At 53.4% G+C, this 15,264-nt stretch overlaps 1 protein-coding gene across 3 annotated transcripts in view; it reads left to right on the top strand.

Annotated features, from left to right (window-relative positions):
- The window catches only part of ZBTB16 (zinc finger and BTB domain containing 16), a 113,026-nt gene that overhangs the window by 93,328 nt on the left and 4,434 nt on the right, over window positions 1-15,264 (top strand). For all 3 annotated transcript variants that reach the window (XM_083808276.1, XM_083808274.1, XM_083808275.1), the window contains exons 5-6: window positions 10,631-10,801; window positions 14,928-15,095. In XM_083808276.1, the coding sequence (XP_083664402.1) occupies window positions 10,631-10,801; window positions 14,928-15,095 (339 nt within the window). The remainder of the gene's footprint in view (window positions 1-10,630; window positions 10,802-14,927; window positions 15,096-15,264) is intronic.

The raw sequence follows: 15,264 nt of genomic DNA, 5'->3' as shown, positions 1-15,264 counted from the left end.
CTTGCTGCTCCCCTCCCAGGCAAAGCTTCCTTCGGCTTCAGTCATAACCGAGCATGCCATATTTCACACCTGGTTTAGAGCTGAAATATCATTGCTGTCTGTTGCCTGTATCTAAATTTAGACCCGTTTGTGACTTCAGTATCACTGAGCTTTCCCCATTCAGCTGCTTGGCCAGATGGGACTCTACAGCAGCATTTATTTCTCTAGTCAACATGCAAAGAGGTCTTTTGTAACTGCCTCAGTCTTGAATTTGCATTGTTTAGCAGCAGAAGGACGGAAACGTCACCATTCCATACCCTTCCATCCAGTCTCTGCGGAGCAGATTATATTCCTGTTATTGCTGTTCTTTTGGTGACTGTAAGCTAATTGGTACCAAAACGCCTAAAGAGTGCTGAAAAGTGAAGTTTGTCTCCTTTGATGTGCTCAGTTTTTGGCCTTCTGAGCGTTTTTTGATATACTTGATAAAAGGGGTCTTGGGACTAAAACTCTGCCAGCGTACCCGAGCAGAGCCCCAGCAGCGAGGAGGAGCAGGACAAGGAGGCGATGCCTTGGGCTCGTCCAGGAGGGCTCAGCATTTGTAAATGTCTTCAAGTCACTGCTTGAACTCAGACGTAGAAATTACACTTGAACATGCAGAGCACCTTCCATGTGAATTCTGCCCAGCATGTTCCCCAGGCTTGCACAGCGTTAGGAATTAGGATATCTCAACGCCTCCCATACAAGTGGTGGAATTGCAGTAAAACATAATTGGCCCATAAAAAGTTAATCTTATTTTCATTTCAAAACATAAGCTTTGCACGATCCTTGATTTCTTCAGGAGGAAAACCTGTTCATACCCCATCAGTGCAGGTGTGTGCTGCTCGGGGTGGGCAGGATGCAGCCGGCTGCGGCGGCGGAGGCGAGGAATGCATCAGGGCCAGGCAGCGGCGCTGCTCCTCGGCCCTGCTCTGCTCGAGCACAAAAAACATCATAAAGTGCTAAAAGCAGGTGCGGCGGCGGCAGGTCCTCGTGGTGCTGGTTTCTCCCAGTGCCTCCCCATGGCCGGCAGCAGAGGTGCTCCCGCCTTGGTGCAGGGAGGTGGCCGTGGTGCGCAGCGCCCGCCTGTCCTCCGTGCGTGGTTCCCTGGTCTTCCGAGGCAGTCGTGGTACCCGTGCGCTGCGTCTCCTCCGCACCGTGCCCGCAGCGCTGTGCTGGTGACCGCGGTGCCACAGAGCATGAGCAGGCGGGCAGGGGCCGCGGCAGCAGCACCCCAGTGCCCGACAGCCCCCGGCTGGCAGGCGGCCCCGGCCCGCGCCTGGGTGCTTTGTGTTGTGACCTGGAGATCGTGGGCGTGCCGCAGTCTTCATCTGGAATTAATGCCCCCTTCCAGATACGTATGCCGTGATTAACGCCTTCTTTGGATACGAACCCGCTCGCTTCTGAGTAATTTTTCACCTCGAGTCCAGCTGCTGCTGTGATTGACATAAAGCCATTCTATAAATAAAGTCTTTCTCTCGTCTCATAAAGACTTTGTGGTTTAGTTTGCTTTCAAGGTCAAGATCAGACCTTTCTAAATAAACACATATCAAAGGATCATTAGCAAAGCAGCACTGTTAAATTGAGATATTAACTTCTGTCAACTGTGCGTTTCTTTTTTGTTCTGTAACTCATGACTGCAGTAGGTTTTTATTATTTTGGCCCTAGGCGGTAGCATCTGGCTTCTGTAGAGACTGTAAAAATTAAAAAGCAACACAAATCATTGCGAGAGAAAAGCAGTAAATTCAATGATAAGAATTTAAAATTAAAATGTTTCAGTGCTTTTATATTCTGCAAAACATGAAACGAATGAGTTCTGTGCCTGTTGCAATAAAGCTACCACCGCTAATAGTCACTTGATTTTTTTTTCTCCCCGCTCGCTCTCCCATGTAATAATTCTTGCCTGAGCAATCGCAGAAAAATATAATAAAGAAGTAAACTGAGGAGGAGGAGGAAGGGCAGCAGGGGAGGGAGAGGTGCCAGAGTAGTGACTTCCCGATGGTGCTCGGGGAACAAAGGGTTGGAGAGACGGGGCCGCGCTGTCCCGGCAGCGCTGCGGAGCCGTGCGTGGTGTCCCGGTGCCCGGCGGTGCCCCGATCAGCCGTGCGGCGATGCTGGGCCCACAGGCAGGCGCTGCGGGAGCTGCCCGGGGACCCACGGGGGCTGGTTGGAGCTGGGGCATCGTTTCCATGCAGGCTGCCGCTCCTGGCCACGCAGCGACACGCAGCGAGGCGCGGGGCCTTTTGTCTCCCTCAGCCCTGTGAACTTCGCCAGCCAAAGGAGAGGTGAGAAGCGGATCCGGTCATTTTGCCTCACTAAAGGAGAATGAGAGCAAGTGTGAAGATTAGGGACGGAGAGGTCGAGCGAGGAGGGTGTGACTAATGCGCCGGGTCATTCAGATATGGGACCACATTGTTCCCCTGTCCAGATGGCCCTTGGAATAAATCACCTCCGGCGAGCGCAAACTTCCCGGGCAGGCGCGTTTGTTCAGCGCCCGCCGGCTGCGCGGTGGCGGTGCGAGCAGGGACCGACCCCAACAGCAGCCGCCTGCAGCCCTGCGAGCTCCCTGACAAAGACGTCACTCGGGTGGTTGTTGCCCGCTCCGCTTTTTGTGCTGTCCCTCTGCGTTTTGGGAATCCTCTTCTTCCCCCCCCCCCCCCCCCATCTGCATCCTGCCTTGGGCATCATTCATCTGCCCCCTGGGCTTTGGCCTTGGCCTCCAGCCTGTGGCACCCATTTCACCTGTTCCAGCATGGCTGTGAGACCCCTCTCCGCAGTCACTGAGAAGCATCCCTCTTTACTCATCCTTCCCTCTGCTATGGAGGAAAAGTCTGTGCACTTAAAATCCGGCTCTGGTCACTGAGAGGAGAAACTCTGGTGGAGGGTGATGAAACAGTGCCCTGTCTGAGGGAGCTCAGAAACTCCCTGCAGACAAGCACATGGGATAAATTCAAATTTGTGCTCACCCATGTGTTTACAATGTTCTTTCATATACATCTGCTCTTAAATATTTGAGGTTTTCTAGGTATGATAAACCAGTATTGGTTAAAAGAGGACATGCGCAAGTGGAAGTTAGTGCTTGCAGAAAGGAAAGCCTCCTGCCTGTGTGCCAGCACGGTCCTGCTCTGGTGCTCGGCAGCCACCCTGCCAGGGAAGAGAAACCAGCAGCAAAGGAGCTGGCAGCCTGTGCTCCTTTTTAAGAATTAATTTTCTGCAGTCAGTTAAACTTGGGAAGAAAGCTGTGGTATCTCTGAGTAAATAATAATAATCAAACAAATACCCCCTTGAGAGAATTTGCCTTCCATAAAGATGATAATTAGCATGAAAGCTCAGTTGTGCAGTCCAGAGGCAGCCTTTGAAACTGGGATGATTTGGTGATTCCAGCACAAAATGCATCTCATTTGTTCACTGTGTGTTTTTTTCCCCCTCTACATGTTTGTGGGGCAGCTGGATGAACATTATTTGCTTCCACTTCCCGGGTGAGTGATGTCCTGCAGGATGGCAGCATCCTGCCCGCCCCTGTGCGTCGCTGCCTGCGATGCTCTGCCTCCCCGAGGGGCTTCAGGGCAGCTCCCCTCTGCAAGCACACGCTCGTGGCACGCCGGCACCGCTGCCATGCGGACAGGCAGCAGCAGCCGCCTCTCCACAGTGCCTTTGTTTCACACAGGAGGGCTGCATGGAGTGACAGGAGAGCATGATGGGTCTGCCAAGTGCTGGGATGAGACCCTTAAAAAGTGTATCTGTGTGTGCAAAGCGTGCGTTCCGTGTGTGCACAGATGTAGGAAATTGTTTCCAGGAAAGGGCTGTCATCACGGGGCTCTTCTGTGCAGGTTTACTTTGGTGCTGCCTGCTAAAATACCATTTTTCTTTTCATAATCAGGAACACAGATACCGAAACTAGGTTAATCTACTTACACCGGCAATACGCATCCAACACAGTGCTGGGGCAAAACACAGTCTCAGCATGCCACGTGGAAGCTGTCTTGGAGGTGGTGCTGCCAGGCCAGTGTCCTGCTGGCATCACGTACAGCTGCCTTGCCTTCATCCCCTCTCCTCTTCCTCTCCTCCTCCCCGTCCCAGCAGGGCGTGCACTGCAGCAGCCCTTCCTTCTTCCAGCACGTCCCTGGGGATCCCGGCATGCCATGTGGAGCCCAGCATACATGCTGAAGTCCCACTGCTCTAACAGTTTTCAATCCTATACTTAAATGCTTTTCTGAGAAGGGGGGTGATCACCGGTCCAGCTCACTTCCCCTAGGACGTCTGCTTTTGGCCAACATGAGCCAAGGCCCCTTGGGAGTGAAGGTGACCCACAGCTTTCCGTCTGCGGTCCTTGCACTGTGCACATCCACAGATGTGCTCATGGTTTCTTCTGCTTGCTGCCACCATCCCATGTTACTGAGGCTGATAAAAATACCATGCTCCCCTAGCCCTGCTTTTCATGCAGGCGAGCTCCAGCATTCGCAGCTGCGATGAGGAGCATTGTCTGGGAGATGGTGGCTGTGAAGGAGCCGTTGACACAGTGACAAAAAAATTTCAAACATCTCTGAAATCTAATCTTGCAAGCGCCAACAATCCCTGGACTCTTGTTTTGCGTAGCAAGAATTTTTTGGAGCCTTCCACTTCACTCTTAATGATAGTGGCAACAATTTTTTGCATGCCTCTATTGCATGCACACAATTTAAGAGATTAAGTTAAATATAAAGATTGAGTGAAGACTGAGTCTTGTTGAGGCGCTGACCAGAAGGAATTTGCATGCATGGTGTATGTGTGTTAGTATACACGTGCACATATATAAATGCATTTTTTTGGTCATGCAGCTCGCAGTTACGGCTGGTCTCGTTGTGCTTGCATTGTTTGAGTGGCGGGATGAAGGTGGCCCTGCTGGTGGGGAGCAGGGTGGGACGGGCTGTGTGTGTCCTAGGGCTGTCTGTGCAGATGCTCCGTGATTGTGGCCCAGCCATGGAGCCTGCTGGTGCGGGGGGCCGGGCGGAGGGCTCCTGCGGGAGACAAACTGAATGTTCGGAGGTTTGACGGTGGAGGCAACAGGTAGTGCCTGGCTCTGCTGGTGTCCTTCACTGTACTCGTTGCACCTGGAGCCTTCGTGGCGTATCCCTCTGCAGCCTTTGATTAAGGGTTTATAATGCTATTGATTATTGCTGTGACGGATGGGCAGAACTGCCTCATTTTTTTTTTGATTTTTCTAACACTGGTCTTAGAAAAGAAAGGAAAAATGTTGCAAACCAGGTACCAGCAGCAAAAAGCATGATAGTAGGTTTAGACCTAGGATAGCAGAAAGAGGAGAGTTCAGGTTTGCAGTCGTGGTGCCTGCTCCAGCTGTGCAAAACTGCCACAGGGTCACTCGGTGGGTGCCAAGGTGCCAAAACCATCCTCACCTGGGGTCCTGGTGCCAGCGGGCTGGGGCTGGGGGAGCAGGGTGGGAGGCGAGGCCGGGATGGAGTGGCCGGACCTCGCACGCGCACGCACACGCGGGGGGGAAAACTTGAAGTCAAATGTCTCAAAGTCAGATCCCTTTTTAGTATGAATTTGCTGTATCTCATTCTGAGCACTAATTCCAATTTAATTGCAAGTGGCCTGAAGCCTCTTCAATAGGAGTAACAAATGGTTTGATTTTGTAAACTTCATCAGACTGCATTTTAAATGCGACACACTAGCCCGGCTCGAATGCCAATGAAGCACTGAAGTAGCTCTCTGTTTACTAATTATCCGTTTTTACTTCAAGCCACGCTGGCTGGCTTGTCTGATTAAATCGGATTTGTGGGATAGAGAACAGCTAGCAGAGTTTTCTCTATAGTAAACGAGATTGAAACTATGGACCGCCTGGCTGCACACTGTAAATTATATTTCCTTTTAAAGGGGACGTGTCTCTTTTATTTCTTTGGCGTACCTCCTGCATGTTAAACTTTGTGGTACGGAAATGCACCAGGCTCCTTTTAAAAATACAGGGAAAAACAAACCTGCATCCCTACCATATGCCTATCTGTCTCTGAGCAAATTTTATTTTAATTCCTTCTGCTGTGGAGTCAGAGTATGGAAAAAAGTATGAGGATTTTAGCATTCTTCACCAGAAGTTTGAAAAGGGAAGAAAAGTCCCTGAATAATGGGAAATACATCTTGCTTGCCTTTAAATCCGTGGTGATGCACAGCTCACAACGCCTGTTTGGGAGCAGTCTTTGAGGAGACCGAAGCATGCATATCCACGCGTACAGCCATAGTCTCAGGGCTTTTCCTCCCTCGAGCAAGTATCAATCCTGTAAAAATCAGATTTCAAATCACCTGTTATTTAAAACTGCCTTGCACAAATCAGGCGGCGCTCTCTTCCAAATAGTTAATGTTGCGTCCAAAATCTAATCTACATGGCAGACTATTGCTCCTGCCTTGGAAACCCGCAGCACTGGTACACGCTGTATTAATTGTTTACTGCTGCAAGCTGGAGGCAAACAGCACATAGGCTCTTAGAGGAGAAAAAAGGGAAGATGGGAGAAGGTGGCTATTGAATGCGGCGTAATAGGGCTGTGCTTAAACCTCCACTGTTGCTAAGACTTTAATTCCACAAGCTTGACCTATTCTGCCCTCTCTCTTGGTATCTATCTTTGTGCCTAGAGCTTTTTATATTTTAATTTGCTTTTGAATGTCCTACAAAATTAATGGTATACTTTTTGCCATTGTGCGGTGTACAGTACAGGGAAGGCCCCGTGGTGTTCGCTGATAGCCGCGTTTCCCTGGAAATGAATGGTCACCGCACTTTCTGTTCCATATTCGCCCCTTTTAATTGTTGACAGTAAAAAGCGTTTAAATGCTGCTTAATTTGTAATCATCTTCCAGAAAAAGGAGAGAAACCATTAAAATGTCAGTGAAATGAATAAATCCGTCTTCCTCTTTTTGTGCGTATGTGGCGGCAGCAGTGTTTATTTATCGGGGGTGATTTTTCTTTCAATGCCTGGGCATTCAAACATCCCCGTGGCTCCAAAACCACAGGGTGCCGCCGCTGTGCTGTGGGGAGGCAGGGGCTGCCCTGCGCAGGACATGGGGCACCGGGGAGTTTTTCAGTGTCACCCCCTTTTCTTGTGCTGTCAGATCTTGCACCATGAGCTCAGCTTTTGGAGATGGGCATGTTTAGGGTGGTTGGCTCTGCTTTTGACCTGTGCTGCCCCCAAGCATCTTCATCCTTCCTCCTCGGCAGGTCCCCGAAGCTGCTCATTCCCTGCTCGTGCACTGGGCACGCGTCTGGGTGCAGAGGCGCTCTGCTGCCCCCGTCCTTGCTCAGGTGTTCTTGAGGGGTCCTCCCAGACATCTGCCAGAGCTGGGCTGGAGGGGACCAGAGCTGCCCCAGGCCCAGCCCATGAGGGCAGGCAGCACAGCGGAGATGGGGGCTCTCCAAAAGTCACGTCAGCTCTTTCCGTGATGCTAAAAAAACACACAGTGTATATCAACTTAGTTTGCTGAATGCTGATGGTGGACGGTGCCCAGCAGAGCCACCTGAGGCCTGCCTGAAGCCGTGACCCCTGGTTCTCGTAGAGCCACCTTGGTTGTGCCACAGGGCTGCAAATGACTCGTGCCTGGCCCTGTCTTCCGCAGCCCTGGCATGGCCACATCCTGCTGCGTGGCACTGAACCAGGCAGGTCAGGATGGGGTTCGGGGTCCCCTGGCTGTTGCCTGCGTCCTGTGCCACCAAGCTGGGCTGTCCTCAGCCTTCAGACCCGCTGGATGTGCTAGGTCTGCTCTGGGCACTGCTGGTAGCAGGTGGCCCCCACAAGCCATGCCAGTGCCTCATTGACCTCCCCATTAAGGGTCTTTTACCAATTTATTTGCTAATGCATAGCCTAATAAATAAAGAAATAAATAAATAGATAGATAGATAGATAAATAAATAAATAAATAAGCCTTTCCTGGTCCTGGTGGGCAGCACCCCACGGCAGCACAGCCTACAACCACCTTCTCCCTGTTCTCTCTGACGTCCCCGTCCTGGGGCAGCAGCTCGCATGGCTGAGCAGCGCGGTGGGACACGAGCTGCAGCTCTGGGTCAGCGTGTCCCTGGCCACCCATCCCCAGCCAACCGTCCCCTGCCCACCCCAGCAGCTGGTGGCTGTGCCCCACCAGGGACTGGGCTTCCTCTGCCCGCGCTCACAAGGCAACTCCTCTCCGGCGCAGCAGCAGCGGTGGCGGCGGCCGAAGTTAGCCCAATTTTTCAAGCGGGGGCCAATTAGTTTCACAAATGAGGGCCCTATGGTGCCAGGGAGGATTTGTTCCGGGCCTGCGCACTGGCCTGGCGGCATTGTCCTGCCCCCACCCCCGCGGGAGCCCATTGTCCCCGGCCCCAGCGGGGCTGCTCCTGGCGGATTGATGGGGGCCGGCATCCCGCCGGCCGGGGCCCCCGCAGCACAGCTGGCCGCGGCGCAGGGGCTCGGCCCCACCGACCTCTGACCCATCCTGCTGTCACCGTGAGAGCGCGGCCGGGCTGCATACCGCTCGGGATTTGCTCCGCGCCACCCGTTCGGGCAGGCTTTGTGTCTCACGGGTACTTGGGGGAGTTTTGTCCGCAGCTGCGAGCAAGCGCACGTCCCCCAGATAAATCCACGGGGAGAGAGGAGGCGGCATCTTCACTAGGGCCATCTTGCTGCCCCGTGTTTTTATTCGTTTTTTTTTCTTCACATTTTTGGTGTCACTCGCCTGCCCGGTGCACGCCTCGCCAAGGGGGATGGCCGACACCGAGCAAAGTCCCCAAAAACACGAGTACGTGTGGGCCGTGCCTGTGGAGGAGCAGCCGGTGGCCAGAGCACGTCCGCTGGTGCCACGTTCACTGTGCAGGTCCCCGTGCACGTGGAGCACGGCCCCGTGCCGTTCTGCTGGAGGACACAGCTTTGCCTTCGGGGGTACAGAAGCTGCCGCTGTGCCGCTCCCAGGGCACTTTGCCACCAGGACGGTGCAGGAGAGGAACAATCCCCTGCCTTCAGTGTGCCCTGGGGCTTGGCAGGGTGGTGCTGCGGGTGCCAGGGACCTCGCGACACCCGGGGGCTCTCCCAGGTCCCCCACGTGCATTGGCCTTGCACTGCCTCACAACCGGCTTCCTCTCGGATTAATTTTGGCACAGCAAGGAGCAGCCCCCCCAAACCTGTTGTTTCTTAAAGGTGTTGCGTATTTGTTGGTTAGCTTGAACATCTTGCTGCTGCTAATGAATTGCTAATACAATTTTCTAGATAATTTTATTTCCATAGTCCTCACATTTTAATGTCTCCAAAAAGCTAGCATTTATTTGCTTAATCTCCCAGTGTAATACAATTTGCACTGACTCATAGGTTCTGAACAATCAGCTATGCATAAACTAAAACAAATTGTTTAATAACACAAAGGTCTTATATTTTTATTGACGGTGTGTAAGTATCTCTATTTTTGTTTTTTTACTCTTGCTCTTCTGGTGATGCAGCCAATTTTATACTTGTGTGTGACTCGTAGGATTAAGCTTCTGTTGGTATTACCATTAAGGGTCGCAAGCTGTGCTGGAGGTGTGCATGTGGTCCTTCTGCATTCAGCCCTCTGGCACCCAGGGAGGCTTTGCACAGTGCTCACGCGTGCAGTGTTTCTTCAGGTCCTGTTTCCACCTGGCTGTTAGGAGCTTTGAGCTCTGTTTTCCACAGGTGCATGCAACAACACATCAGAACATGGGTAATTACACAAACAGCTGCTTTGCATTTGGGTTGGGGGTGTGGTGCTGCTGGGAGCTGTGGGGCTGGGCTGTCACCTACAGCAAGGGGTTTCCACCTGTGCCCAATGCAATAAAGTCCCCCTGCCCTCCTTTTGCACTCCTCCTCCATGCTGTGATTACTGGGGTCCCAGCACCAGCCGCCCTGAGTGACCAGGCCAACCTTCCTGAACCAGGGATTGTGCCACACAGGAGCGAGGGCTGTGGGTCTCTGCCCCTTGCACAGTCCGGGGATGCACGTCCAGGAGCTGAGCGTGCGAGGTGCAGGTTCCTGGCAGGGAATGGGAACTGGTGGTGGTGCAAAGACCTGGCTGGTGTCCATTGTGGGAGAGCTGATGCCTGTGAGTGGTAACTGGGGCTTGTGGTCCTCTTCCTTAAGGCTGCCAGCTCCTGGGAAGCTGGTGTGAGGCCTTGGTGCAGGAGGTGCTTTCTGCATGTTTGGTGTTAGTTGTTCTTGGGCATCAGACAAAGCATGATCCACAAGTACTCTACCTTATTTTCCATCTTTTTCAGAAGAGCAGTTAAATGACTTTATTTCTCCTAAAAAGTGCCTCTTGTGCTCTGCACTGCAGCTACCCATTAGGCGCAGGTCCCCATGCCTGCAGGGGGGCTGGATGTGCCCCAGGGCCGATCCCCTCCCTGGTGCACAGCGCTCTGCTGCCAGCCAGGCTGCCTGTGGTGGGGTGTGATGCCTCACGCGTGTCCTTGGGGGTGAAAGCCAGGGCACTGCAATGAAACAAGTGCAAGTGGCTTTTGGAGTGCTGCCACCGCCAGCTCTGGTGCATCGCATTGGTCGGCACTGATGCGAATGGTGTCCCCGCAGCACCCTGGGGCGGCAGCACCTCTGCCACCGGGGTGCCCAGGCGGTGCCTAAGGATGCTGTCTCCTCTCTTGCAGGTACGGACATGGCTGTGTTCTGCCTGCTCTGCGGCAAGCGCTTCCAGACGCAGACGGCCCTGCAGCAGCACATGGAGGTGCACGCAGGGGTGCGCAGCTACATCTGCAGCGAGTGCAACCGCACCTTCCCCAGCCACACTGCCCTAAAGAGGCACCTGCGCTCCCACACAGGTACTGCCCGCCGAGGGCCGCCTTGGTCTCATCTGGCTCGGTCCTGCAGCACGGGGTGGGGGTCACGGTGCTGCCAGTGTCCAAGGAGCCCCGATTCGGGTCCCCCTACCCTTAAGCAGCAGCTTAGATCAGGAGAGCCCTACTCGGAGGGGTTTCCAGCTTGCTGTCATCCGGGGTTGTTGCTGAGCTGTGGGGTGGCTGTGGGGAGCAGTGATGGGCGCTGCTCAGGTCCCTGCCTGCTCTCCGGGTTGGCAGGAGGGACCTGGAGGAGTGTTTCTCACTGAATGGCTGCAAGAAGTATAGGACAGGGCTGTTTCTCTCTTCACGTTGCTTTTCTTTTCCTTTTTTCTATCTTAAAAAATGTCAAAGGCAGCTGTCATCCACAATTGAGGCTGTTTGGATTTAAAAGGAAAACAACAAAACAAGGTGGGGGAAAAAAGCCCTGTGTAATAATTTGATCCGTTATAAGGTGACATGTGACCTTCTTAGGGGATGTGCGATCTTACCCCACTTCATCGGCTTAATCGCAGTAGATGCACATAATCAGCTGGTACTCGGCCTTAATGGGATTACGGTGACCTGTGCTACGTGTATATGGTATTTACATTGCACGCCCACTGAGGTGCTTCTGGGTTAGAGGAGAGCCGGGGTGTGAAACCATGGATTTGACCGCATTACACGGTGTCCTCAAACCACCTGCCTGAGAGCTGGTGTGCTGCTTACAGCTCCCAGCAGCGCGTCCCCAGGTCCTGCAGGGACCCGTGGGCAGTTTGTGTCTGCTGGGAGTTGATGTGGCGTGATTCCGGCTGCAAAACTTCAGTGTAGGAGAAAGCAGCTCTTAGACTGCCAGACTGGTCCCACGTGGGAAATGGATGTGAATATATCCATCAGGTTCAGAGCCAGGAATGGAAAGCTCAGGTTTGGAAGGTTCCCTAGCAGGTTTAGTTCCATGACCGTGAACCATTTGAGTCTTGGGAAAACCAAGCACCAAAGAAGGACCTTTCACCCCCTTGGTTTTCCCAGTTGTCCCTGTGGAGAAGTGGTCCTGCGAGCACCCAGCGAGGGCTGGAGGCTGCAGCCAGCTCCCTCCCCACCAGCCCATTTTCACCTGCCCTGTTCCCTGGGTGGCTGCACCACACAGGAGGGTGCCGTCAGCATCCCCGTGCCTGTTTGACTTGTGCCAGCCTCCCAGCTCTTGCAGCCCCCTGGGGCAAGTTCTGCACTCCTGGCTGAAGCCTAGGGCAGGTGGAGGCTCTTGCAGCCCCTTTGCAGCCACAGCTGGGTGCACCAAGCACTGCAGGGCTTCTGTGGTCCCTGCTTGCTCCGTCCCTGGCAAGGTTGCTTCTCCCCTCACTTGCAGTAGAGAGGATGGGTCTGGAGCCTCACAGCGCCCAGCACGTGCTGCAGCACGGCGCTCTGGCAAGCCCGGAGCGTGCTGACCCCTCGCCCAGCTCCGTGATTAGCAGGATTGTGCCGCGCCGCACGGCGGAGAGCTGGCCTGTAATTTGCAGCCCAGCTATGAATCAGAGCAACTGAAATTGCTTTTTCCAGCGGTGGGGAGGCGGGGATGGTTTGCAGGTGGGTGGAGGAAATGCTCCTCTCCCATTCCTTCCCACACCAGTCACAGGCTTGTGCTCTGGCTGCAGTGTGGTAGCTGGGGGAGGCAGATGCATATTGTCTGCATCTCTTTTCCTTCCTCTTTTTAACCAGCTTCCAGCATGCCCAGATGCTGGCTGCTTGGGGAAGAATCAGGGGAAGGTATCTCTGTCCTGGGCTGTCAGTGGTGCCTGTTGGCCCTGCACGTGCACCTGCATCTGTGCTTCCAACCAGGAAAACCAGAATCATGCAGTGATTATGAGTCCGTTAATGCCAAGTGGAAGAGCTATTCATAGCAAGTAATCCACTGACCCGGGCTCCAGGTCAGACTGTGTGGGTTCTGCCCCAGCCTCTGATTGTTTATTAGCTCTTGGCTAGAAAAGAAAAATCCCGGATCATCAGAGCTTTATGATTTATTTTTTTTTTGTGGTTCCTTTTGGAGTGGGAGCACAATGCTGAGTCCACAGAGGAACATGGGAGGTGGTGCCCAGCTCCATGCTGACACCCTCACAGTATCCCGGGGCTGTGCAGAAATGACAGAAATTTAGGGTTTTCTTCTCACTATGGAAAGGACAAGGGCTGCAGCCCTTGCAGATGGTCCCCTTTCTGCCAGCCCCCTTTCTGGTGAGTGGGTCAGGGTGAGAGAGGAGGGAGTGCCTGTGCTGCACTGAAGAAGTTACATGGGCTTCTCTCCTTATTTTTAAACCAAACACTTGCTCTGATTTCCTTAGTGCTGTGGTGCAAATGGTTGCATCTGTCTGACTCCACTTCTTGCCTGGAAAATGGGTATAACCAACATTTCCCCCAGCTCTTGCTCTCTGAAGCCCCTTTGGCCGCAGCTTGCATGCCTGCCACCTGCCTTGGACCCAGCACCAGCCCGTGTGGCTGCTCTCAGCGTAGCATCAGCAGCTGTGCTCAGCCCTGCCCGGTCCCTGCTTTATGCAGCTGGCCATACAGTAAGCACTGCGCTGGGGAGAAGTGGTGCGTTATGGCCCCGCAGCCCATCGCACAGGCAAGGGCTCCAGGTAGCGATGTGGAAATGGGATCACAGGTGCCACAAGCTGGCCAGAGGGGCTCTAATTAGTCCCCTTTGTCCTTCATTTAATGTCAGGCTCATTAAAGACTCTGCAAAGTTAATCAACATGCCACAAATTGGATTTATTTTTTTCCTGGATCTGGAGTCAGTCCTGAGCTGCTGCAGGGACTTGGGTCACGTTAACGTCCCCACGTCGAGGTGGCAGCCGGGTGCCACGCATGTACAGCTTTAGTCGGTCTGGCTCTGGAGATGCCATATTTAAACTCATTTGCCATGCAATCACGTTGATAATTAAATTCATGAAGATCCTGTCAAACTAGCTCCCGAGTTTAACACTTCGCTTAAAGTACCAGGGTGCTATAAAGAAGCAGCAGGAGGAAAAAAAAATCACTGCTCCCATCAGTGGCTGGGGCTAAACAAGTGAATCATTCACCTGGCTCCCGTTTGCACATGTTCTCTTAAAAACTGAGCAAATGGAAATGCTGCCTGGGCTGACGGGCACCGGGCTGTTGCATCAGTGCCTTTCACTCTGGGAACAAGGAGCCTCATAGAAAATGGAGGCAGTAAGTGAGAATTGGGCAAGGGGAGGTGAAATGCCTCCTCAGCCCCCAGCTTTGTGTCACGGAGCCCTGAGCTGCTGGTGCAGCAGCCCTGCAGCCTGCACGATGCGGCGTGGTGAAAAGATGCACGCTGGTTTTGGGGCTGCGGGGTGGGAGGCGTCGCAGCCACACTGGCTCGGGGCTGGTTTGTGGCCCTGCACGAAGCACCAGAACGTGTTGGCGCTCGGTGCCCAGCTAGGGCACATGCAGGGGCTCCCTGCAGCAGCTGCAGGTTTGGTCTTTGGGTCTGGGGAGAGAACAGGCAGAGAGTAAAATATCATTGTAAAGAGGAAGTGAAAGCACAGGCATGTGAGTATATAACTAGAAGGACAATTTATGCCCAGGCACGAGTGCAGTTTGACATGGGGATAATGAAAAAACGTAGGTCATTGTGGATGACTTAAGCCTTCACAGCTGAAGAAAATGTATGAAATGCGAGGAACATTACACGCTTGGCAGCTCTGCACATCTGCAGTAGGACAAGTGAAATACAGTTGGCCATTCTTTACCATAAACTGTGGTTGTAGGATATGCAGCACAGAGAAATTGTAATTACAGTGACAAGACAAATCAGTAATATTTAAATATTCATGAACAAAGTCTTGGACGATCAATCTATCTTTATTGTCCTTGCCTTCACTGCTGTAATAAATAAGTAGCTGGAGCCCTCACCTTTCATTCAAATAATTCGGAGTTTGGTGCTGAACTGAAGTTCATTTATCAGCCACCCGATCTGGAGGGTGTTAAAAACAGACGTGGCTGGGGGGCCGGTGTGGGCAGGGCTCCAGGCGTATGGGCGAGGATCTGCACGGGGGCCTGTGGGGTTCGGGGCTGCCCCACACCGCTCCCCACAGCCTGGCGTGGCGCGGGGGGGCTGACGTGTGTGTGTTTGCAGGCGACCACCCCTACGAGTGCGAGTTCTGTGGCAGCTGCTTCCGGGACGAGAGCACCCTGAAGGGCCACAAGCGCATCCACACCGGGGAGAAGCCCTACGAGTGCAATGGCTGCGGCAAGAAGTTCAGCCTGAAGCACCAGCTGGAGACCCACTACCGGGTGCACACAGGTAGGTGTCACCCCAGCGCAGGGGGGTGCAAGGCTCTCCAGCAAGCCCGGGGCAGCTGGGAGGCAGCTGCAGTGCCCGCGGAGCCCGGGCTGGCTGCTGGGGATAATGAATCATTGAATGCGTCAGCGTGTAACTATTGTAAATAGTGGATCAATATTTAGATCACTTT

Source organism: Anser anser (genome assembly GCF_964211835.1).
Source record: "Anser anser genome assembly, chromosome: 22".
Classification (NCBI taxonomy): Eukaryota; Metazoa; Chordata; class Aves; order Anseriformes; family Anatidae; genus Anser; species Anser anser.
Note: the sequence above shows the minus strand (reverse complement) of the source record. Positions and strands in the feature narration are given on the sequence as shown.